General features: G+C 36.0%; 2 protein-coding genes and 1 pseudogene across 15 annotated transcripts in view; 2 read left to right on the forward strand and 1 right to left on the reverse strand.

Moving 5' to 3' along the window:
• Positions 1 to 16,975, forward strand: part of RMDN1 (regulator of microtubule dynamics 1) — a 61,710-nt gene extending 44,735 nt beyond the window's left edge. For 4 of the 8 annotated variants that reach the window (XM_077876375.1, XM_077876373.1, XM_077876368.1 and 1 more), the window contains exons 5-10: positions 5,607 to 5,696; positions 8,615 to 8,670; positions 9,955 to 10,042; positions 11,672 to 11,702; positions 14,274 to 14,407; positions 14,853 to 16,975. In XM_077876375.1, the coding sequence (XP_077732501.1) occupies positions 5,607 to 5,696; positions 8,615 to 8,670; positions 9,955 to 10,042; positions 11,672 to 11,702; positions 14,274 to 14,407; positions 14,853 to 14,903 (450 nt within the window). In that variant the 3' untranslated portion in view covers positions 14,904 to 16,975. The remainder of the gene's footprint in view (positions 1 to 5,606; positions 5,697 to 8,614; positions 8,671 to 9,954; positions 10,043 to 11,671; positions 11,703 to 14,273; positions 14,408 to 14,852) is intronic. The other 4 variants (XM_077876369.1, XR_013366994.1, XM_077876372.1 and 1 more) reach the window with 4 other exon arrangements.
• A 3,079-nt stretch (positions 16,976 to 20,054) lies between these two features.
• The window catches only part of WWP1 (WW domain containing E3 ubiquitin protein ligase 1), a 117,207-nt gene continuing 110,679 nt past the window's right edge, over positions 20,055 to 26,582 (reverse strand). For all 7 annotated transcript variants that reach the window (XM_077876357.1, XM_077876356.1, XM_077876359.1 and 4 more), the window contains one exon: positions 20,055 to 21,623. In XM_077876357.1, the coding sequence (XP_077732483.1) occupies positions 21,524 to 21,623 (100 nt within the window). In that variant the 3' untranslated portion in view covers positions 20,055 to 21,523. The remainder of the gene's footprint in view (positions 21,624 to 26,582) is intronic.
• Positions 22,564 to 22,660, forward strand: LOC144300713 (U6 spliceosomal RNA; annotated as a pseudogene).

Raw genomic sequence — 26,582 nt, forward strand, 5'->3', positions numbered from 1 at the left:
CTAGGTCACTTAATCTATTGCCATACAGTTATTTTGCTATTCCCTTATAATCTTTTATTCCTAGGTTTATTACTGAGGTTAGTAGTAATGTATGTCCTCTTTGATTCATGATTTTAGTAATTTTTCTTTTTATGTCTAGGTAATGGTTTATAAATGTTGATCCTTTCAGAGAATTAACTTGGTTTTGCTACTCTTCTCCATTTTACCTATATTTTATTTAATTCTGGGAGTGCCTGAGTGGCTCAGCAGTTTGGCGTCTGCCTTCGGCCTAGGGCATGATCCCAGAGTCCCAGGATCGAGTCCCACTTTGGGCTCCCTGCATGAAGCCTGCTTCTCCCTCTGCCTATGTCTCTGCCTCTGTGTGTGTGTGTGTGTGTCTTAAGAATAAATAAATAAAATCTTTTAAAAAAATTATTTCCACTCTAATCTTTATTATTCCTTGTTTCTACTTACTTGGCTTAGTTTGCTCTTTTTCTAGTTTCTTAAGGCCAGGTTATTGATTTGATCTTTCTTTAAGGTAGCCATTTATAGTCATAAGTTTCCTTCTGAATACAACTTTGCTGAATCCCACAAATTCTGTTAGGTTGTGCTATTTTTGTTCTTCTCAATGAATTTTTAAATTTTTTGGTGATTTTTAAAAATTTGACTCATTAGTTATTTAGGAATATGGTTTTTTAAAAAAAATATTTATTTGAGAGAGAGCAAAGATAGGGAAGGGGAAGAGGGAGAGAGAGATCTCAAGCAGACTCTCTGCTAAGCATGAAGGCTGCCTTGGGGCTGAATCTCACAACTTTGAGATTGTGACCTGAGCTGAAACCAAGAGTCAGATGCTTAATCAACTAAGCTACCCTAGGAATGTGTCGTTTTAATTTCCACATAATTGTGAATTATCCAAATTTCCTTCTTTAATAAAATATTTTCATTTCACGGTGGTCAGAATGTACTCTGGTTTCTGTCTTATAAAATTTGAGACTTTTTTTACATCTTAATATATTGTCTATTTGAAATTTCCAGCTATGTAGTTGAATTGTCTTTTTCTACCTTCAAGTCTGTTAGTTTTTGCTTTATTTATTCTGGGGCTCTGTTGTTAGGTGTATATCTGTTTTTAATTGTTATATGTTAATAATGTGTTTCTTTGTCTCTCATGTAATAATTTTGGCCTTAAAGTGTATTTTGTGTCTGATTACCTAATTCTAATTAATACCTAATACCACTTCAGCTCTCTTGTGAGTATGAAACCATACTCATGATATGATTTATGCATGATAAAATTCCCCCTTTTTACTTTAAATCTGTATACCTCTGAATCTAAATTTTATTGTAGACAATATATACTTGAATCATGCATTTTAATACATTCTGCTAATCTTTGCCCCTTAATTGGAGAGTTTAACCTATTCACATGTAATTGACAAAAATAAATTCTTTTGTAATTCTGCTATTTGTTTTCAATCTTTTGTTTCTCAAGTCCTCCATTAGTGTCCTTTAGTATTTTATTTTTAAAGATTTTATTTATTCATGAGAGACACAGAGGCAGAGACATAGGCAGAGGGAGAAGAAGCAGGCTCCCCATGAGGAATGTGATGTGGGACTTGAACCCAGGAGCCTGGAATCCCAACCGGAGCCAAAGACTCAACCACTGAGCCACCCAGGCATCCCTGGGTTTATTTTGTTGTACCATTTTAATTCCCTTGTTATTTTTTGTACTATATAATTTGAGTTATACTCTTGTGGTTATCCTGAGGAAATCTAATAACATAATTTGTAACAACCAAGTTCAAAATTGGATGTCAACTTAATTTCAATAGTATACCAACTTTGCTCTTATGTATCTCTGTTCCCATCCCCTTATTGTGACCAAATCAGCTAGCATTTTGATCTTGGACTTCCCAGCCTCCAGAAATTGCGAGTAATACATTTCTATTGTTTTAGCTACCTACCTTAGTATTTTGTTCTAGCAGCAGAAGCCCACTAAGACAGATGTCCATGGTACTGATTTGGCTGTTAATCTTATTGAGGACCCTTTGTATATGACAAGTCACTTCTTTCCTGCTGCTTTCAAGGTTATCCCTTTGTTTTTATCTTTGAGTTTGATTATGCTATTTCTAGTTTGAATCTCTTTGAATTTATCTTACTTGCAGTCGTTTGTTTTCATCAAAGTAGAGAAGCCCTTGGCATTTATGTTTCCAAATATTCATTCTACCTCTTTATCTCCTCTCCTCTCCTAAGAGACTCCTCTTATGTGTATTTTGGTAGGTTCTGAGGTGTGTTCATTTTTCTTCATTCTTTGTACTTTCTGTTCCTCATACTGTGTAATATTAATTGACTATTATCTTCAAGTTAATCTAATTCTTCTGCCTGTTTACAACCACCATGGAGTCCTCAATTCAGTGTGAATTTTTTAATTTCATTTATCATACTTTTCAACTCTAAAAACCTCTTTGGTTCCGTTTTTTTATTTATGTCTATTGATAATTCTCAATTTGATATAATATTGTTCTCATAGTATTCTTTAGCTCTTTAGATGTATTTTTTAGTTGAACATAATAGAAAATCTAGGATGTCCAGCATCTGGGCTTCTTCATGCATAATTTTGATTGATTTTTTTCCTCCTGTGTGTTATATACTTTCTTATTTTTTTGCATACTTTGTAATTTTTTGCCAGAAAACTAGACATGTTGACTATTATAATATGGTAAATGTGGAAATCAGACTCCCTCCTTTCTCAGGATTTGTTGTTGCTGTGGCTAGTATTTGTTTTTTCTTTTTAAGATTTTATTGTTAAGTAATCATCGTACCCATTGTGGGGCTCAAACTCACAACCCCGAAATCAAGAGTCACATGCTCTACTGACTAAGTCAGCCAGGCCCCCTCTATTCTTTTTCTTTAGTGACTTTTCTGAATAAATTCTGTAAAATCTGTATTCTTTGTCATGTATAGCCACTGAAGTTTCTGTTCTATTAGCTTAGTGGTCAGGTAATGATTGGACAGACATTTTATAAAATGCCTGGAACCAAAATCTTTCCCAGTCTTGGTCAAGGGCTCTGTGTCTATGTTGGGACATACCTTTAACACTTAGCTGGGCAGGGTAAACTGTACCTTAGTTTTCACTTCCTGTTTGTGAAGAGACTTAAGGTCAGCAGGTGGTAAGTTTAGGGCATTCTCAGATCTTTTCTAAGCATGCACGCATTTTTGAGCATATATGTCTTTTGATTTTCAGGGATATTTTGGAGCCCCCCCCCCAAATGCTTTGCCATTTAATTTGGTAACAATAATTCACATTTCACTCTGCTTTCAAAGCATGACATTTGAAGTCTTCCTTTGACATATGCATTGGTAATAAAAAATAAAATGTCATGGTATGGCAGTATGTGTGGCACTCAAGAAGCTGTCAGGTTATAACTCTATCATTGTGATTCACAGGGTATGGAGTGTCAGTGGGAATCTCTTTAAATATCACGTATGATCTCATATCACAATTCAACCCTACCGTTATTGAGCAAAAGCAGCCATAATCCATGCATAAGTGATGAGCATGATTGTGTTCTAGTAAAGCTTTATTTTTGGGCACTGCAATTTGAAATGAACATAATTTTCATGTCATGAAATATTCTTTTAGCTTTTCTTTATTGAAGCTTTTCAGAGCCCTTAGGGACAGCTTTCCCTAGTCTTTTCTCTCAAGCTTTTCATTAGTCTATTTGCTGGAGACAGCAGGAATCTAAGATATTATTAGTCTGTAGATTATTCAGCAAATGTCCTCTGCCTCCCCCGCTTCCCCTGAAGCAACTTTATCACTAGGGCCTTTTCAAGTTAGGTGTAATGTGTACAAGGCCAGTCTTCCAGGGAGCCACCTAATGGATTAGAACAAACACAGTTCTCCATGAATGAGATCTGTTCTGTTCCGTCTGGTACTTGGAATGGAGGGCTATTTACACAGCTCCTTCTGAGATTAGGAATGTGGGATAGGACTGAAGTAAGATAAAACAGCACAAAATTCACTCTTCTCACTAGGAATTAATCTGTTGCTTTGAATAAGCATCCCTACCCAGGTCATGGTAAGCTCTAGGTTAATTTTAGACTCCCCAAAAAAAAACATTGATTCTGATAATTGTTGCTCATTTTTATTCATTGCTTTTATGGAGGAGAATTCAGAGTTCTTTACTTGCCTTTTTCACTTATGTCACTCTGAGTCTTGCTTAATTTTAATCCAGTTGGCAATCTGCCTTTCACTTGGGGTGTTTGGACCATTTGCAGTTAATGTGATTAATGATGTTTTTGGTTTTTAATTTCCTGTCTTTCTATTTTCTATTTGTTCCATCTGTTCTCATTTTCTTCTTTTTCCGCTGCCTTTTGTATTGGTCATTTTTTGGATTACATTTTACTTAGGTGATTGACTAAATGGCTATAACTGTATTATGTTGTTTCAGTGGTTGCTTTAAATTTTGTAGTCCACATCAGGTGATACACACTTTATGTGTTGTTAATAACTGCTCTTTGTGCTGTTACTCTGATATATCTTTGACATATGTTAAAAATCTCAGAATACTGCCAATCTAATCAGGGAAGAATGTTTAGGATTTATGCATAAGCTTATGTTTGCTTTGCATATAGTGAGATATGTAAGAAAAAAGGTGATGTTATCCGAAGTATGTGGGAGATAATCAGAACACCAAATCTGAAACCCTGTGACCCCTCTAGTCATCTGGATTTGGCAGCTGGGTAACTCCTAGTGGAGAGTAAGTGGAGCATCACCTATAGAGGTGTGTACGTGGATACACATGTATGTCTGCTTTAAGTTATACTTTTGAAATTTCAATAAACTCAAGATTTTGATGGAGAATAAATTTAAACAGAAGTTTGTTTTCGTTAAAATCTTTCTGGTTATAGTTATTAAAACCCTACACAGATTAACAAAAACAAGGAAGGTGTTTTTTTAAAAGGAACTTCCTGTCTTTCGCAGAACCTAAAGGGAGGGTGCTTTGGGTACAGGAAAAACTGGGCCTTATTTCTGAGGCTTCATTATTTTTCTTCTTTGCTGTTACCTGCAAATCTTTCTCTCTACAGATTTTTTTTTCCTCATTCTGTCTTGTAACTTTCTATAGCACTTGAGTTTATGAAGTTTGGATATTTTGGATTTAGTGCTTTAGGGATGAAAGAAAGATTGTCTCAGTTTTAGGTGTGTTTTCCCAACTGTAGCTATAGGGACAAAGTCACAGTTAACAAATGTGGCTCTTATTATTCAACAGTGCAGATGGAAAGATGAGGCAGCTTGCAGAAAAGAGGATGAGGAAATAAAATGATACTCAATTGCAAATTTTTCTAAATTTATACTTAGGTCATAAACATGTATCATTATCTCCCCATTGTATTGATGACTTAGAGATTCTGTTCTTTACCTTGTATTATAGTTTTCTATAAACATGTCCTGTCCTTGAGTTCCTTAGGGCCATGTTACTTTTCTTTGTATATGACAGTATATTTAATACAGTTTTTAGACTAAGTTTTTGTTGAATGAGAATGACTACTGAGGAATATTCATTTTTTACCTTGTATTGAGTGGAATATTAGTAGAGTTTTATTCTTATGTGTTTTTTTCTTGTTTTTAGTGGTATGCAATCTGTATTAGTGATGTTGGAGATTATGAAGGCATCAAGGCTAAAATTGCAAATGCCTACGTTATCAAGGAGCATTTTGAGGTACTGATGAATTTTAAAAGTCATTAGTTTAACAGATTTTTGTTTCACTTATCTATTGCTGTATAGCAAACCACCTAAAAATTTAGAAGTCTAAAGCAGTGGCAGCTTATTTTTCAAAATTTTGTGGGTTAACTAAGTAGTGGTGCTCTGATCTGTCTGGTGTAGCTGAGGTCATTTAGACAGCCTCATTCACCTCTCTTTTTAGCTGGGATGGATGGAATGCACAAGATGGCCTCTTATGTGACGGTTTCTCTCTACTTTTCTTTGCATTATTTAGTAGTCTGGCTCAGGCTTCTTTATAGCATGGTAGCTGGCTTCCAAGAATAAGCATTCCAAGATAAAATTCCAGCCTGCAAACTTTACCAGGCCTCCATTTTGCATTACACTTGGTAAATAAACAAGTCATGTGGCCAAGATAAGCGGGAACTATACAAAGTCCTGAATACTCAGTGGTGTGGTATAAAATCTAACACAAGTGACAAACCACTCTCCGTAGTAATGGTATTGTTTACAATTATTATCTCTGTGTATTTTGTGTTTTAATATTTTCCCCTAAAGTTACTTATAGTAAGCTTTTCTTAAATGCCAGATATTCTCCAGGAGTTTATTTCATGATGTGCCATACATACAAAACTCCTGAAAAAAGGCCACTAAAAATTCAGCATATTTATTTCTCTTTTGATATTGTAGACCATCTCAAAAATACAAAGGAAGAGAATATGATAGAAACATTCATAGGGAAACTGCTAGATAAGCTAATGGCCTTTCTGAATTTTGTGGTTATAGTCTCAGTTCCTATTTTACACAATGGGCTGGGCATCAGGAGACCTAGCTTTAATTCAGGCATCAATAGTATATATACAGACACGTGTATGTGTGTTTATGTGTATACATATATTTTTTTCAATTTAATACGCAACAATTTTCACATTTTAGGACCTTTGAAATCAGAATGCAATATAATCAGTAATATCTTATAATAGGCAGTACTTTTTTTCTTTTTAGTGATACATATAATAATGATGTGTAGTAACTTTCATGGTCTTAGATTCTGTGAAATGTCATAATTTGCTCAGTGGGCATTAAATAAATTGCCTAAATTATTCTGTGCCATAGTATGTAGAAATATATGACAAATATCTTCCAATATAAATAATGAAGAATTACAGAGGCTATATTAATGGAAACAGGCTATAGATTATTTTTTTAAAATTAGTGTTTTGCAGATTTCAAATGTGTATGTGTTGATTATATTTTTTAAAATGATAATGGTTAGTATTTACATACTAAGAAGATCATTTATAATATTATTCCTAATTTGATTATTATGTCTAAACCCATAGGAATTACTGTCCTTGGATTGTTGTCAACATTTTAAGTAATCTCTTCACTCAGTGAGGGGCTCGAGCACAGTCCACCAACTGTGAACCAGCCAGGCACCTCTATCTTTGGATTGTTTTTGAGAACAAACTAATGGCAGGAAGAACTATAAAAGAAAGGGTTTGCTTGAGAGTAGTCCCTTTCAACCCATCCCATAAGAAAATTAAATTCCCTAAGGCATCCTTGATGTTACGAATTCTAATTCTCTCCCTTGCATCTGGAATGGTACTAGCTCTATACCATTCTTGGTAGATTGGAGAAAATAGTTATTCATATAATTTTTTATAGGGCTTAATTTTCTAGTGGAACTCCATTTAAGAAAGGTTGCTTAGTGTCTAAGTTATGTATACTTTAAAACATTTTTTGCTATAAATCATATCACTGTTATTTGATGGAAAACTAAAATAGAGTCAGTGCTCTTACCCATACTAATGAAGCAAGATTTCTGCCTTATTCTAGCTATTGCCTCTATTATTGCTAACATTAATCAATGTCAATAATAAATTGGTACTTTTGAAAAGTAAAATTAATGATGTCGATTATAGAAGATATTACTGTGTTAAGTACCTCCTATTACTTGCTCATTTAATTTTCACCACTATTCTATAATGTAGGTAATAGTACTCTATCAATTTTATAAAACAGCAAACTCCGGAAGGGCAAGAAGAGAGAACTTGCCACAGTGAAAAAGTTAGAAGTCACTGGAGCTGTGATTGGAACACTGGTAGTCTGGTTTTTAGGGCCACACTGGTAATTAATACAAATATTTTAAAATGTGTATCTCACACATTACTGACTGAAAGTGAAAATGTAGATTTACAGGAAAACCTAAGATGGGAGGTCTCTATCTTTTTAAAAGGGTCTTTAATTTTTAACATTAATCAGATTTTTCTGAGTGGCTTTCAACAAATAATGGAAAAAGGAGAAGTAGTTGCTTTAAAGTTCTGTAGTTTATGCTTTACATTTACACATAGGACTTTCATATAGTAAATAGAAATTAGGGAGACATTATCAATGTATTTTACATTATGCATAGTTATTTTACTAATAAATGCTGTGAATGAGTAATATTTATTTTTCCTTTGTTAAGTACAGATGGTGAAGTTGAACAAATGTACATATAGGAAGCGACTGTAAAATTATTATGTACTTTGTCCTTCTTTTAGGAAAGAATAGTTTAATCCATTATTTATATAGGTCTTGCCAAAAAGCATCTCCTTATTTTTCCTCTAATCTAGAAGAAACGTTGAGAATAGATTATTGTTTTCAAAATTAGGTTCATTTACAAATTTCATGTTTTTTCTCATACTGATAAATCCTTTAGTTGCTGAACTTAACTCTAATACAAGTCATTATCAGTGTACTGAAATGAATTTAACCACATTAAAGAATGAAGAGGAAAAAAGTTGGTACTATATAAGAACTGAAATGCAGAGCTGCCAAAAAAAAATTTTTTTTAACCATGACTTTTTTCAGCAAACGTAGTACTTATTTGTGTTTAGAAAACAATTATGATTGACTTTCTCATTTCTTATTAGAAAGCAATTGAACTGAATCCAAAAGATGCTACCTCAATTCACCTTATGGGTATTTGGTAAGAACATTTCCTTAAATAAGTATTTCAAAAAAAAAAAAAAAAAGTATTTCAGTGGTAGTATGATCTTATTTTGTTTTTGTTTTTTTTTATCTTATTTTGTAGTATATAAAACCAGATGTACTTAAGAAGTATTTGGTATCATGAGTGTTTACTTCATTTATATTCGCTAGCAGCTGTGATATATTGTTAGAGAATACTAAATTTGATTGTGATCATATTAATTATTCAGATCTTTTAGAAATATATATTAAAATGAAAAAAGGCAGTAAAACTTTTTGCTGGACCTTGAAATTCCCTTTGTTGGGAAAGAATGTTCTAACTTACCAGGCTAACTGAAATTGGATTAATCTAACTATATAGCAATATGGTTTGATGCCCTAAGAGGGTCTTTGCGATCTTCAAAGTTTGTCAAATACACCCTGATTCATCTGAGGAATAATATAATCTGACTTTCAGTATCTTTCCATTTGTCTAGTGTATAACATTGATTTAAGAAGCTTTCTTGAGACAGGTTTGCCACTGTTTTCCTCGGGTATAGTCTGCAGACCTGAATATTTTGTCTTGTAAAAGGTGTGTAAATGGCCTTATATCAGACTCTTTAAAAGGAGTTACATATCCTTTGGGAGAAAGGAGTGTATTAAACTAACAAGATGCTTACTGCGGACTGATAATAATGGGAGACAGTCACTAAGTCAGATGCTAGGAAGTAAAGATAAAGAATCAGTGTTTACTTCAGTGAGTTCAGACCCTTGTCAGAGATCCAGCACTTCTTTCCCTCCCTTTAGCAGAAAGTTGTCAAGACCTTTGGATGTTAATCATTTGCCTCACTCCTAAGTAGGCAGACTTAAATAATTGTTTGCCATTGTTTTTTTATATATACATCATGTTTAGTTTTGTCATTTTTTTTAACTTCTCTGAGTTAGTTTTTCTTACATAAAAATACAGGGGTAATGATCTTACCTCATGTAGTCATTGTAAGGAGCGGGTAAGAGATAATCACTGAGCACCTGAAGCAGAGTAAGCACTTAGTGATGAATGATATATACTGTGTTATCATTACTAGTAGTGGTGCTTACTAATGTTTAATCACAGAACACACTGTAATTGATGGATTGATACAAGTCAGTGTCTAGTCATTCAGTGGGAATATTAACCTACTGGCTATTATGCAGAGTGCAAATTGTTTAAACGTACAACAGGAGAAGATAATTTTATATCAGTTAAAATGGTTTTCTGAAAGAGAAAAAGTACAATTGAGATGTGTATGTTATTTCTCTCTAGGTGTTATACATTTGCTGAAATGCCTTGGTATCAAAGAAGAATTGCTAAAATGCTGTTTGCAACTCCTCCTAGTTCCACCTATGAGGAGGTAGTGTGCTGTCCTTTGTTAAGTTAGTACTGATTTTTTAACTGCAGTGCATTCTACAGTGTCAGGATCTGGAGCTCTGATCAGTGAGGCATTTGAGCACATTTCTAACCATCCAGTGCAACTGTCTTATTATCACAAAGGCTTAATACTTATTACCTATGACTGGTGAGTGTTTTTTTTTTTTTTTTTTAAATTTAGGTTAGTGGCTGATGATTTGGTATATTGTCAGCTATAAAATACCCCATGGCTAAAATCTACCATTGTTTTCTGTTTGAAATCTGTACCATATAAAAGTCATAAAATAGGATAAGAAATTCAAATATTCCTCAGCTTGTCTTAGGTACATGTTCTACACACTAACTGGAAAATCATGTATTTGTATAGCTAAAGGAAGAATAAGTACAACTTTTTAAGAAAGTGGGGTTGAAGGACTCATAACTCTCATATTTTTTTTTTCCCTTTTTAAAAAAATTTTATTAGAGAGTTCAAGAACGAGCAGAACCAGGGAGAGTGGCAGGCTCCTCACCAAGCAGGGAGCCTGATGCAGGACTTGATCCCAGGACTCTAGGATCATGACCTGAGCCGAAGGCAGATGCCTAACCAACTGAGCCTCCCAGGTGCCCCTCATATTTTCAAGGCCTTTTGCTTTTCTTGTTGAAAATAAAATTTGAAAGGGATTTCTGGTCAGACACTTTGCGTTAACTTATTGAATTGCTAAAATTTTTAGAGTAAGGAAATAATGCCATTGAAAAAGCTTTCCTATGGGATGCCTGGGTGGCTCAGCAGTTGAGTGTCTGCCTTTGGCTTAGTATGTGATCCCGGGGTCCTGGGATTGAGTTCCATGTCGAGCTCCCAGAACGGAGCCTGCTTCTCCCTCTGCCTGTGTCTCTGCCTCTCTCTCTCTCTCTCTGTGGCTCTCATGAATACATAAATAAAATCTTAAAAAAAAAAAAACAAAAACTTTCCTAGTACCTGTATCATGACAAGGAGCTATTTTTTCTGCTGGGAGTCTACGGTATAGAATTTGATATAAAAATATTTAGTTGCATTATTAGAACACAGTTGGGAAATATATATTATTATTAAAAAGAATGTATCCTAAGAAAAATCTAGTCAACTCTCCTATAATAAATTAGTTATGTTTCTAGGAAATTGATACAGTATTAAAATGGTTTAAATAGTACAAAAAGCTAATAGTTTCAGGTTCACAATAACATTTAATGTTGGAATTCAATAACAAAGGACTTTAAAAAAATTTATTGGTACAACCTATATATTAAATGTAGCTTTTGATTTTATCAAGTTTTTATGGGTTATAACTATTATGACTTCAAAAGAGAAAGAACAGAGTAACTGAGTTGCATATAATGTTCTTTCCTCTCTGCACTTGATGCTGGTTTCGTACAAGTTCTAAACAGCAATCAAGTTATTACTAGAAGTGATGCATATACTGTAATCTGTGCTCTGATGATTTCATAATATTCAATTTTGCTATGTTAACTTTCACTCTTAATAAATTGATCTTTAAGATGTTTTAATTTACTTCCTGACTTTTGAGAAAATGTTTTTTTAGTATTGATTCTGTTCTAACTCATTTCATTATGTTTGGGCTCTTTATGTTTTTAACAGGCCTTAGGCTACTTTCACAGGGCAGAGCAAGGTAACATTTTTCTGTTTCACATACTAGTATAGTTAAAATTGTGTGAATGCTTTATGCACGATAGCAATTTTTAAAACAAAAATTTTACTTACTGTGATAATGCTACTTTTTGTGTTAGACATTATCAAGCAGTTTTTAGTCTTTATTCAGTAAAGATCACCAGAGTAAGAATTAGGCTGCTACTGAATTGAGAGCTACAGTTCTGGAATGGTTGTTGATTTGATATAATTCAACTTTCCTTTTTGAGAGGAGGCTTTGATGGGTTAACTGTCTTATTCAAGATTATACAGCTGATTAGAAACATTTATTTAAATGTTTAAAAAATTTTGGAGGTATATTTGACATTAGTTTAGGGTGTACAACATAAGAATTCAGTATTTGCATATGTTCTAAAATGATTATAATAAGTCTAGCTAATACTGTCACACTGCAAAAAAAAATCTTTGATTTTTTTTCTAAGATTTACTCTCTCTTCAGAAAGCATTTAAATGAGAAATCTTTTTAAACCAGACCAGTTTTTGTTTTGTTGCAAATACTGTCTTTTATGAAGTGTCATGTCACTCTTGCTTTGAAGAAATGGCCAGCCTGCAAAACTGACACTAGTCCATCCTAAGTTCATCCTTTTTAATAGTAATCGCACAAACTAGGAGAGTAAAGGACATAAGCTTATGTTACCAGATATACCAGGAAAAAACCATTGCAATTCTATTTCTATAAAATTAGAAAAAAAATAGACAATGTATTAGAGAGCCTACTTATAGAGAGACTTGTTCAAATGCTTTTAGTAGCAAAGCAGTTTTTAAAAAATCATTTCTTCTAAAGAATTGTGTCTGAATGTTAGTAATATATTAATTCTGATTTGCTCTGTTATTGCCTTCCACTGATTACCTGTTGTGATAGTAGTTTTGTAGATCAGGAATATGAATCTGGGAATAAAGTTTCCTCAAAGGGACCTAGAAGCATAATTGCAAAGTAAAAATAGAGCCTTAGAGGATTAAGGGTCTGGGTGTTGAGAAAAACATGGTCAGTAACTCCAGTCATTCTCCAGGTTTTACCCTATAGGTCAGTTCCAACAGGCGGCCTTTCTTTATGGGCCATATCTGGTCAGGAGCTCCTCCTAGGGTTCTTAAGTACCCGTAACTTCTCCCATCATGACTCTTATATTCCACGGTATGAGTATTTGTTGACACGTCTAAGACTAAATTCAGGATGATGCAGACTTTGTTGTTTTGCTCACAATTTGTATCCTCATTGCTTAGACGAAAGCTATCAAATTTGTTGAATGACTGGGTAAACAAATTAATGAGTCCCAAGGAAATCTTAAGTACATCTACACAACATCTCATAAATATGTTTAAATAAAAGAAATAGAACAGTTTTAGGTTAAAGGAGCAAATGGAGTTAACCATAAATTATATCCAGGAAAAAGTATGATTTAAATATGGAAAGTCCCAGGTTGATAGGAGGAATCTGTACTGAAGAATTAATGAAGCCAGTGAGACAGTCCCATGCTTTCATTGGCTTTTTGTTCAGTTTTCCCTCAGCCAAAAATGTTCTCCCACTTTTCTGTTAAAATCCTATTCAGTTTCCAAGTCAGCCCAGATGTAACCTATTAAAGTTAGTTGCTTTTCTCTTTGGTTTCTCATAGCACTTTAAAATGTGTATACCTGTCAAAGCATTCCTTTCATTCTTCTGTTACATTTAGTTATGCTCATTTGTCTCTCCTCTTCATTATAAATTCCAAAAGAACAAAGTCTTTGTTAAATTTATATTTAAGTATAACTTACATTTCAGTAAATGTTAATCAAATGTATGTATGGACACTTGACCCTCGAACGAGGGGGTAAGGGGTGCCTACCCCCTTGCATAGTTGAAAATCTGCATATAACTTTTGACTCCCTTAAAAGTCAACTAAATAGTCTTACTATTGACCAGAAGCCAGTCTGATAACAGTTTTTTAAATATATTTTGTATGTTCCAAGTATTATATACTATATTCCAACAATAGAATAAGCTAGAGGAAATAAAATGTTAAGAATAAGAGAAAATACCATTACAGTATTTTACTGTATTTATTGAGAAAAATCTTGCATATATTTGGACCTGCGCAGTTCAAAACTGTGTTATTCAAGGGTCAGCTGTACATATATCATCATGATTTCGTTCATTCATTCAGGAAATATGTATTGGATGCATGTTATGTTCTAGGTACTATTCTAGGTACCTAGGGTATAGCAGGGAGCCAAAGACATTAATAAAAACATCTGTCCTTATAGAGCATAGATTCTATCAAGAACCTCAGTTTCTCATCTGTTAAATGGAGCACTTCCTTTACATTTCTCATTTTAATACAATTTTATAATAGGATGCCTAGCACATAGTGGACACCAAATAAATGTACTTTACCAATATTTCTTTGAGATCAGAATAGTTGAAAAGAGGATTCTAGTTAGCCTAATCTTTTATTGACCACACAAATTTTTTATTGGAATTTAGCCTGAAAAAATTAAGCCTTTAAAAATAAGAGCAATTCTGTTTCATCTGAGATAAATTTTTCTTTCTTATGTACAGTGGATCCAAACTTCTACAGCAAAAACTTGCTTCTTTTAGGAAAGACATATTTGAAGTTACACAATAAAAAGCTTGCTGCCTTCTGGCTAATGAAAGCCAAGGACTATCCAGCACACACAGAGGAGGATAAACAGGTAAAATATCGCCAATAAATTAAGGCAGATAAATTAAAGCACTGTTAAATAAAGGTGATTTAAGAACTTATTTAAAAACATAATTTGTCTACATGTATATTGTAGTGTTTGTTTCAAATTGAATTCATTAATGTTTCTATTAATTTCCGTATAGCAAGTGGTTAGTTACTATTCAACAGATGTTTTGAATTACTTGCTGTCTTATTCCTGTTTGACACATACGACAGATCAAATATGTTTCTAAAATAAAAGGCAAGGGATGTGTACTAATTTGGAGGAGCTCTCTAAGAGTCTTACCTAGTCACTGTTCAGTTTTATTCTTCAAAAGTGCTATCCTGGTTTTTTGGAAACTCTTAGAAACCACAGCCCACTTTATGAACTTAGATTTTGCAAGTTGGTATCAGTGCTGTACTTTTTATTTATAACATGTATTTTTCCATTTTAGATACAGACAGAAGCTGCCCAGTTGCTCACAGGTTTCAGTGACAAGAACTGAGAATTTTTCAGAGAAGAAAGCACATGAAATATCTAAGAAACATTGCCTTTTCATCAAATTACAAACTTAATACATAAACCATAACTGTTCTATAGCTGTTTCCTCAGTTCCTTTAATGTGACCATTTGACAGATTAAATATACAAAATTCTAAGTTTCTTCACAGACAAGACAAAAGAAATAATTACAGTTAAGAGTGGTAGAGACCTCTCCCTGGCTCAGAGGCAGAGATATTGCACATTTAGGACACCAGCAGTACAAAGTGGTGTAGGATTTCTAAGGAGGATGGATCACATCAGAATGGGAGATCAAGAAAAGAGAACTTTGTGGAAGAGGTTTCATTTGGGGAATGCATTGTCAAATTGGACTGATGCAAAGTTGAGATCTTGCAGAGAAGGTGCAGTGAAAATAGGTTAGGATGTTGAGGGTTCTTGGTATAAAGTAGTAAAATGATGGCTCTTGGAAACAACCTGTGTAAGGAAAAAACTTAAGTCAGGAGAGGACAGAAAATGGAGTGATTTTTTTAATGGGACATAGTCTCATAAGTGGAGCACTGATTTTGTCACCAGATAAAGCCCAGATTCTCTGCCCTAATATGGTGATAGGAACACGGAACTCAATGGTGAAATAGAAAGTAAGAGGTTTTAAATAGGCAGGACAGTATTACTTGAGGCTGGGATGCCACCACTGCAGAACTGTTGTAGAAAAAGGATTGTCTTGGATGTCACTTAGATAAATCAACAGTACATTGCATAGGTGGGTTTCCCCCAAATGATTTGACAGTTGTTAACAGTGAACTACACGGGTGTGGGCTGTTTCTGTGTCATCATGTATATTTTCAAACAAAAAGGAAAACTGAAAGTCCTGGACTCTATATACCCATCTTCAATTGCTAATCTTGGGCTATATTTTACTGGTGTATGTGTGTGTGTGTGTATGTGCATTTCTAAACTTTTGAAATTTATTATAGGCAACATACTTCCTCCCTAAAGACTTCACATGTTATCTCAAAATAAGGACATCCTTCAAATAAACCCATTATCACAACAAAAAGTTAACAGTAATTCTTTAATATCATCTTACAATATCCAGCCATATTCATATTTTCTAAAATATCCTAGGATGCCTTACAGTTTGGAAAAACCAGGCTCCAGTTAATCACATATTGTATTTGATTTTCTGCCTTAGTTTTAAGAAATCTAGAGCTGTTCTCCCATTGTTTTTTTTTCTTACCCCATCATTCATGGACTTTTTGAAGAGGCCAGTCCAGTTATCTTATTAGACTGTCCTTCATTCCACATTTGCCTTACCCTACTTTTGAGAACCACTGTTCCATCTTATATTCCGTGACTTTAGTTATATGTATATTAGATCTTCTTTGCCTGATTGTTAAATTATTTCTCTGATTTTTCTTTTTATCTCTTTGGTTCATTTTCTTGGCTCTTTCAATTTGTTTTCCATGTCCCTTATTTTTGTTTTCTTCTTCAGATTTTGTCTTCACTTCTGAGATGTTTTTCTTCCATTTTTATTCCCAATTTCAGTCAGCAAAGATTTTGTTTAGTTTGTCCAGTTCTGAGATTCTAAATTTTTTTTAAAGATTTTATTTATTTATTAATGAGAGACATAGAGAGCGGCAGAGACACAGGTAGAGGGAGAAGCAGGCTTCATGCAGGGAGCCAGAGCCCGCGCGGGACTTGATCCTGGGTCTCCAGGATCACTTCCTGGGCTGAAGGCAGCACTAAACTGCTAAGCCACCTGGGCTGCCCAGTTTCTAAATTTCTAATTTGGATTTTTCTGGTATCTGTAGTTAACTTACATTTAATTCATATTAGTATATTGTGTTAATGTTTTTTGTATTGAACATTTTTTATCTGAAATTTTCATTTTCAGTTTTCTCTTACAGTGACTTTTAATATTTTCTGGAGGTGTGACTGTGTATGTGTGTTTGTTGTTACCAGTGGTACCAAGGAATCAAATGGGAGGTTAAGGGTTTGGATGTGTTCAAGAATAATCTCTTTAAAGTAGTTTTTGTGAAATGGTCTTTCAGTAATAAAGCTATCTTCTGATATTTCATAGTGCTTTAAAAGAGGCTTTTTTTTTTTTTTTTTTTTGCTTTGAAATCATTATAGATTCATAGGAAGTTCGGGGGAAAAAAGGTAGAAATCATTTTTCAAAAGGTAGAGGTCCTGGATGTCTACAGTACAGTATCAAGACCAGGTAACTGGTATAGGCCATAGATTCTTATTCAGATTTTAATTCTAAATGCCATCTCTCGTTTATGTGTGTTCTATGTAATTTTGTCACATGCAGGTTTGTTTTTTTTTTTTTTTTTTTAAGATTTTGAGAGAAAGCCAGGAGGGGGAGTGGGGAGGGAGAAGGAGAACCAGACTCCTGGCTGAGCAGGGGGTCTGATGTGCGGCTCTGTCCCAGGACTCCAGGGTCAGGACTTGAGCTGAAGGCAGGACTTCACTCAGCCACCCGGGTGCCCCACCTGCAGGTTTCTTTTTTAACTGCCGCTACACTCAAGACAACCATTCCACCAACTGCTCAAACTCCCTGGTCAGTGCTATCCCTGCAGGGTCACACTCTGCCACATGCCCTCTCTACCACCGTCCCTAGTCCTGGCGTCTGCTCCAGAATGTTATGTAAATGGAAGAGAATATGTAGCCTTTTGAGAACTGGCCTTTTCGTTGGACAGAATTCTTTTCAGACCCTCTGAATCTCGTCAAGTAGTTGAGTGGTCTGTACTCCTGACACTATTGCCCTGTGTTCGTGTCCGTTTACTTAACCATTCACTGAAGGGCATTTAGGCTGTTTCCAGTCTTTGATTCCTGTGAACATCAGGTACAAGTTTTACCAACACCTAGGAGTGCAGTTGCCGGATCCTAATTTTTGGAGCTGTTACCTTCCCTTTTTTCCCCTTAAACTAAGGGATAGGTCCCCTCTCCACGACATACATTCCTAAGATTCTGAGGGTGTGTACTTTGATTCTTGGCATCTCCTCATTCACAATGAGACCTACTGCTTCTGGGAACGAACCCTAAGAGCCCCATTATTCTTCCTGTGCAGTCCTGCTTAACTGCTGTGTGTTGCGGATGTGACTGCTAGTTTGAGACGCTTACCCCCCCTCACACGCATGTGAACCGAGTTTATAGCATTCTCTCTTCTAAACATATTACAGACATGGGCTATGGGTAGACTGGTGAAGCACCTCACCTTGTGAACAAGTTCCCTTTTCAGGATTGAGAATAAATCTGGATTTGGAAAGTGGCTACTCTAGAAAATCCGAAAGCTTTCCGTTAACTTCTTAGGAAAGTTTTCCCAACCGAATGGTTAAGTCATAGCCTGTGAACTAGCTTATGTGGCCTTCATAAAAATGAAGATATTTTCTTATCTGTAAAATAAGCATCATTACAACAGAGGGCAAACCCCAATCTTACAGAGTTGTAAGGATGAAAGAATGCACAGAGGGCTTACTGTATCAGTAAATACTTCTTCTAAATGCTATTATCTGTGTTCTTAGTTGAGATTTGGGGAGGAGAATTTGGAATTCAGGAGATGCCACTTTTTGAGTCGTACGTTTTTGCTACTATATTGCTATTATTTGAGGAATATTCTTTGATTTCCTGTGATGTTCACCATACAACCTATTTTGGACCGTGTGTGCCTGGGCATTATTGGGAAGAAAAACTAGGAGGAGTGGATTACTCTGGCAAGGGCCGTGGGATTATTTTAATGAATGCCCTGGTCTGACCCATTGCACTGCTCAGAACAGTGAACTGTGTTGTCCTAGGAGTGAGGAATATACACGGTACAAAGGAGCTTCAAAAAGTAGAAGGCTCCTGATAAGGTCTGGGTTTTCCCCTGGAGACAGACCAATTCCCCATTTTTACCTCATCTGGCTCTTTAAGTTCAGAGATTGAGAAAACTGGGGAGTGTTTTTAAGACAACCTTTATCCTCTCATCTACATATTTCAGTGAGGAGACTTCGGACTTCTGCAGTATCCGCAGGGTGCAGCAGACCTCCAGACTCCAGTCTAACAGGCTTACGGAGGAGGCGGTAAGAAGGAACCGCAACTGGCCAGCAAGTCCCTATGAGGACTCCTCACAGCAGCAGTCTGTGGCGGAGCGTGCGCCCAGCTCAGGGACCTCATAAGGGACATCAGTTATGGGTTTCCTCTGGGAAATCCAAAGGTACGGTTTATTATCCAGAGTCTGGAGAGTTCCCAGTCCAGATGAACTTCCCAGTCAGGGGTCATTTTTAACGGAAGCAGTGTTGCTAAACGGTATTTTGACCCTTATCACTAGTTTTCACCCCTATCAGCCCATCTAGTTTTAAAGACAGCAGGCAGGTGGTTAACGAGGTGGCGTGGTAAAAGGTTTCCTCAACTTTGCTTTAAACTGCCCGGGAAGCACTCCAAAGCCACGTAAAGCTGCTTTCCTGGGAAGACGGACAACTGGTCTGACTGAGCCTGTGTTGTGCCTGTGACCCATTCGCTGGGCTTCCTTTGGTGGTGGTGGCGGTGGGGAGTTGGGTGTCGCTGAAATGCAGGAACAATAGGAGTCTGTTTCCGAGCCTCATTCTCTTGCCTGTGTCTTCGTTTCAGACACAGTGAGCCTGTCTAGCCCAGCACAGGACAAGGATGGGAAAAGCGAGAAGGTGAGAGGTGGCCCACATTTTGGTTTCTCTCACAGCCACTGAATATACGAATCAAGACAATAGACCCTGCCTGGAGGCCTGGATTCTGTCATTGGGGTGGAAAGGTAGAGGCCCTGGGTTCTTCCCAACAGGCTTCCTCAGGAAGCTGCCTTGGTCTGTGTGGGCTGCGCGTGGCCTCCACGGGCGAACAGTAAGTTCTTACCTGAAGTGAGGAGAGGGGACCAGCAGCCCGAGAGCCTCCCGTCTTCAGGCAGGTCTGCTAAGTGGCATTCTCACACCGTCCCTGCCACTGAATGGTGTTCATCAACAACCTCGGTCATGTCATGGCAAAATTGAGTAGTGGTGCTTTCTACGGTGTAACTTAAGTAGCCCTTTTGAAGGCTGGTCACCTCTATCACATGATGTCATATACGTTAGTATTTGTTTTTAATTCTTTATGCTTCAAAATAGCCCAGTGTCAGATTAGGATTTGGGAAAAGAGTCTATTCAACGTAGTGGATCACTGCCTTTATTTCATCTTTACTACGAACTTTGAATAGAAGTGCAGAACACAATCTAATATGTAGAAAAATAAAATTTTGGCAAAACAAACTGTTTAGGGAAATTAAGTTGTATACTAGTATTTTCCACATGTACTTAAATATGTTACAGAGAACATTTTAAGATGTCTGTTCATGGTTATAAAAAAATTTTTACCGAAATTTACACTGCATATTGAAATGATATAAATGGAAATTTAAATTTTTGTTATTAACAAGGAAGCCCAGTTTGCTAAAATAGCATTAATAACATTCACACCAGATTTTAATTTGTTATATATCTTTGTAGTTCAGCAAATGCCCTTGATAATGAAAAATTAAAAAGTTATTAGGACAAAAATAATGATCTATGTAAAAAGGGGGCTGGGACCAAGAGATCTTTTAATATGCTTGTATAATTCAGATCATAAAATTTTCATGAATTTAAGAGGAATGAAGATATATGAACACTAATAGAAAATAAATCTGAGTGTTCAAATGCTTATACAACTCCTCAGTCCATCTGGTTTTATAAAACCAAAACTCGTAACGCAAAAGCGAAAATGTTCATTCATATTACCTTATTATATGTTCCTAAGTATCAAACTGCGTCAATTTATTCTGAATTAAAGAACATCACAGACTTAAAAACAAAAGTACATGAGTACCTGATTTTTTGACTCCACAAATACCTAGCATCCCAAAGTAACATGTAAACAAGCCTCTTTGCTGCTTCATGAATTCTTTGCAATCTCTAGAATGAACTAAATGGCATTGGATCTAGTGTACGACTTACATGTGCTTTATGGTTTCATTCATTACTTTGTTAGTGATGTAGCAAAGAGGGAAAATTTTCAACTATTGTATTTATTTAAAACAAATTGACAGGTCCAAATGCCTGTCTTCAGAAAAGCCAGCAGCATTTTTTTTTTTTTTTACATACTCAAAGTAAGATGTGGCCTAAGCCCTTAATACCTTCCTGAACAGCCATGCAAAGTAAACACCCGCAGGAGGTGTTACATAAGGGAGAAGGTCATGAAGCAATTTGTACTTTGTCCTCTGGATAATAGAAACAAGGTAAAGCAAATCCAGATTATTTCTGAATGAACGGCTGTCCTGTTTAATATACTCGGAGCTCTATAAAACTAGAGCCACAATCATATATGCTTATATAGATATATACTTATTTTTAATAAAGTCTCTTGCTTGCTTCAAAATTTAAGGATGGTCTTTTTCCTGGTCAGTCACTTCAAGGGAACAATAAATAAAGTAGAAAAGGATGGACTGTTTTGCATATTTCTGTGGAAGAACGGAAAACATTTATACTTTGAGAGGTTCAGAAAATTCACTGTACAGAATGAACAGCTTATATACACTATCTGTGCAATTTTTCTTGGCTGGGGTATTTAAATGCAAGAGCTCCTCCAAAACAAGAAGCCACATTCATTCTTGTCCAAATCCCTCTGTTTCTTCTATTGCAAAAAGAAGTTTTTCCTTTAGTTGTTCATAACTCTTATATGGTGGTAGATCCAAGCGATTAAAACTGAACAAAAACAAAAACAGATGTGTTTTCAATAAAACAGACTTCTAAAAATTTCTAATACAATAATTCTTAAAGCACATTTGCAAAACTAAATGGATAGTGGAAGTTACAAAGATTTTGCCAGAAGTATTCTAACCATTCACTACTATATTACCATATACAGACTTCTTATGGCGAGCTACTGAAATGAAAACATTCATAAAAGTATACTTTTTTGACATTTCCCAGAGAAAGTTGTAATTATTAGTTATCACAACTCCCCATAACTTCTGGGTTTTTAAGATTCTTTCATTTCTTTCATTCACTTACCAGTTATTAAGAATCTATTAGCTGTATTTCCAGGAGCTGGTGATGCAGAGTGATAAACTACAGTCCCTAATCCTCAGGAGTTTACTTACATTTTGGGGTGGAGAGAGCCAATAAATACACATTTTGTCTTTCCATTCCTGCCAGACTCCCAAGGAATTCCCTGTGCTGCATTTAGCTGGACTCGACACACTAAATGTCTAGTGAAATAGCTCTAATGTAGTTAAGGCCGTTCTCATGTTCATTTCTCATATGGAAGGTTACCGATTATCCAGGTTCCCTCCTACTGCTCCCATGTGCCCTCGCCCCAACTCCCAGGTAAGAGTCAGGAAACTTGATAATCAAGAACCTTTGGAAACAAGGCAGTCAATTAAAATGGTGTTTTCCTCAGACCATGTTATTCTCTTAAATATATTAAACGGTAGTCATTTAAGCAGCCCATGTACCCCTCCCTGCTTCACGGTACACTGAGCAGAGGTCAAGAGAAGAATCTTTCAGTGGACTCCTACATACTAAGACCACCTGTTCCTTTCTAGTTCTTAACATCTTTCACGTAGAGTCGTCCTCAGATTCAGTCATCCTCATCCTCCTGAATCTCTGGCCTTCGTTCACTCCCAGATACTTCCTCTTTGCTGTGCCCGCTTAGCACATATACTAAAAACGGAACCATGAGATTAGCAGGGCCCCTGCATAGGGATGACAGGCAAACTCGTGAAGTGTTTCATTTAAAAAACGAAAACAAAAAAGGCCTCTGCTGCTTCTGATTAGTATGGATTAAAGGTACGGGGCCAGGAAGCTGCCTGGGCTCTGTGGGAGTTCATGTTCTCCAAGCGCCACACACTCCTCTGTCTTGTGACATGTTCTTACGGCTCTCATGATCTGGAATACTTCTGCCCGTGAAAAAAATATGCACTAAGAATCATTCCAGATGCTACAACTTTTGGACTACAAATAATTCTCCTTGAGCATCTTAGACATAATTTACTCTGTATTATGATTGATTGGTTTCTTCCATTAGATTCTAAAACCGATGAGGGGCAGTCTGCTCTGCTCTCCTAAAATTGACGCATTTAGTAAAATGATGAGTTGAACTACCTAAGACAGTGGATTACTTGAAAACGTCCCAAACAGGGTTCTAAGACATTAGCCAAAGGATGAGACTATACCAAAATCTATTTGTCTTTTATTGAGCACTTACTACGTGGATTTCGGAATAATGTTTTACATTTAGCTTTGTTTTAGTTCCAGCTTTGAGTCAAATTTCTACTTCTATTGATCGATAAGAAGGGAAGACACTGATAACTTAGTTCCAGTGGACTAAGGGAACAGTACCCCGCTGGCTTGTACCACTTGACAGCCTGAGGAACCCCTGCTCCAAAAGTCGCCACCTCAGTAAGCAAAGCGTTGGGCGTGAGCAGCACTCCACCTGAGGATCAACACCACTTTCACCACAGACAGTAGTACTGCTTACCTTAGTCACTACTAAAAACGATTATCTGTGGATCAACTGCGTTCCGCTGACCTGAATTAAATCCCACCTCTTCCCTGTCCTCCACCTCAGATCTTCTAAACTTCTGTTTTCTGATTTGCAGTTTTCTACGGTCTGAAGAACTCCTCTCTTGCCTTAACTACAAATCCAGCTAGTGTGAAACATACTATTTCCCTGTGGCCAATCAACAAAACTTCTCTCCTCTGAGGCACACACGATCTAGCCAAGCAACCTTCTTTCTCAACTTTTCTATCCTCTGTTGACCTCATGGTCCTGTTCGTTAGTCACTGAAAGCTTTGGCACCTGGTTTGTGTCTTCCTCCCATTCACTTGGATGATACCCAACACCCATGCATGGCCTCCCAGTTCTCCGTTTCAGCGACCTGTTCCTCTACTGAAGTTACTGACTTCAAGATAACACTTTGAACCTTGTCATCACCAGGAAAGGAGATTTCTAATTAAAAACTCTTATTTCGTTTTTCCAGCTTCCCTCAATTGAAATGGCAATCTATTAGCCCCTATCTTTCTCACCACCCGTGCCTGTCCTCACTCTTCTATCCTTACTTTGTACTTAATCCACAGCCCAGCCCTGTAACGCAGGACTACCTTGCAAATACTTTTAAATCCTTGTCTCTCCCACTTTAGAACCTACTAATTAATCAAAGCTCAAACACTTCATGAATTCAGCCCTCTAGTTTTTCATTCCTTGGGCCTTAACAAATGAAAATTACTGGAAGGAAGACTCCTGCAGTGAGACAGACTGGCGTTACTTTATAAAGATCCTAGAGGGCAGTCCAATATTGCGCAGCATTCTCAGCCATATTTCTCTGGTAAATACTTGCCTACTCTGACAACTCATTCTTTCTCCTCAAAAGTTTTTTTCATTCTTAGCCAGTGACCTCACCTTGTACTTCGAGAAAACAGAAACCAATAGTGATTATAGTTTCTATATGTTGGCAAATCGAACTCCAATAAAAAAAATACAAAAAAAAAAAAAAAACCCTCTATAGTTTAAAGTCCACCTTTTCTTTTTCTATTACAATAAAGGAAGTGTTTGTTTTTATTAGAGGCCAATTCCTTAATTCGTACTCAGCATCCCAATTCTTTTCATCTTTCTTGAAGAACTATCTCCTTTGGTTATGAACTCTCCCCTGCCTCAACAATTCTCTTTTGGATTCATCAATTTCATCTAGGCTGGTGTTCTCAAATTTTTTTTAGGTTATGATCCCTTTTCACACTTTAAAATATTGAGAATCTCAAAGAGCTTTGTTTATATCAATTATGTTTGATATTTACTGTAATAGAAGTTAAAATTGAGAAAATCCTTTTGAAATAAACTTATTTTTATGAAAAGAAAAAGACTTTTCAAAAAATAATACAAATAGTGACCTTGTTTTTATATTTTTGCAAATCTTTTTAATGTCTAGCTTAATGGAAGATACCTAGTTTCTGCTATGTGTGCATTTATTTTGTTGCACTATATGAAGTTTATGAAAATTTGTCCCCAAACAGATATGCAGTTAGAAAACAGAGATGTACTCTAGTCATCTCATTTTTTTCAGGTAGCTATTATTCTTAGATATTACATTTGACAAAGTAACACATAATATGGGCTCTGACATCACATCAGAGAACTTTTCCACCTTTTTACGTAAAATCCAATGGTTTATCTTGTACTTTGAATAGATCTTTTACCCATGCATGGGGTTTGTAACATCATGCTTTGGTCATTTCAAAATAATGGTTCACCAAGTTATAAAGTATTTCCAAATGTTGACAATTATGTAATAGAAAGAAAAGATCACATTTGTTAATAATACCACCAATATCAGATAAGTCCGGGAAGCTTTCAAGCTCATGGTGGTTGGTCTATACAGGTTTTCCCAAATTTTAATTTTTGCTTGAAACCTCAACTTTCATCGTTGCCTACAAATGCTGTCAGTTGTTTTCCTTGAAGTGATAAGCTACTGATAACTTCACTACTTTTCAAGAAAATGTCTGCCAGGTAAACAGTTTTTACTTGAAAGGTAGGATTGGCAAACAATGTTTCATTAAAAAAGCAAGCTGGTTCAGCTTTCAGCTCAACTGCCAAAGAGCCTTCCCCTCAAGACAACCACAATTCTCTGGTGTGTGTAAGTGCTTCATGCAGGCTTCCCATTTTGTCTTACAGAATATTAAAAAGATACTCAAGCATCAAGATCTAATCACTGTTCACTTCTTCGTAAAGAATAATCTTAAAAGAGATTGGCTCCCCCACCCCCCTTTTCTGTAAACCGCAGCGGTGAGATGCTAAAGAATGGAGATGGCATTTTGGTGCCACTGCCTTGATTTGTGCTGATGCACAGCATTTTTACCCACTGTTGCTTCTGCACTATAAGTGCAAGTGTCAAAATAATAAGAAGGCAAATAAATAACTGCTTAGTGTGAAAGCGGTTCTGACCTCCTGAAAGAACCACATACCACCTAAGCAATGGTCAGCTTTTGCCTGGATGACTCTTAACACTGCTGTTAACTAATCTCCCAGCCTTCAGTCTTGAATCTAATTCCTCCTCTGTTGCCTGAGTGGTTTTTCCTGAATCTCATTAGTTGCTATTTAAAGCTCTTCAAAGGCTTCTAACTGCCCTTAGAGTGAAATCCAAGTTCCTTAGAACAGCCTACAAGGCCCTACATAATTTAGTGCCTGCTTACATTTCAAAAATTTTTACCCTTCTCTCCCCTCATTCACTAAATTCCAGTCATACCAGTCTTTAATTTCCCTGAAAAGCAATTTCTTACTTCAAGGTCTATGGAAATGTCTCTGTACAAAGAATGCACTTTTCCTGTTTGTTCCCGCAGTATGCTATTTATCAAACCCAAACGTTGTTCTTGAGAAATCTCCCTGACCACACAATCTAGAGGAGGTTCCCTTCAGTTTTTTATAGCATCTTCTTTATTTCCTTTGAAGGGCCTTCTTAGTTTTCAAGTTAGTTGACTTGTCATTTGTGTTCCCTTCCCCTAATGGAGTGCAAACTTCATAAAAGGCAGGGAGCACTTCAATCTTCTTTATACATAGTAGTTGGTGGTTTTTTTTTTCATAGTAGTTGTTCTAAATAACTTTAATCAATGGATACATTTCTCAGTATATTAACCAAGTATAGAAATCATTCCAAAGTGTTCAGTTACAGA

Source organism: Canis aureus, chromosome 28 (assembly GCF_053574225.1).
Source record: "Canis aureus isolate CA01 chromosome 28, VMU_Caureus_v.1.0, whole genome shotgun sequence".
Taxonomy (NCBI): Eukaryota; Metazoa; Chordata; class Mammalia; order Carnivora; family Canidae; genus Canis; species Canis aureus.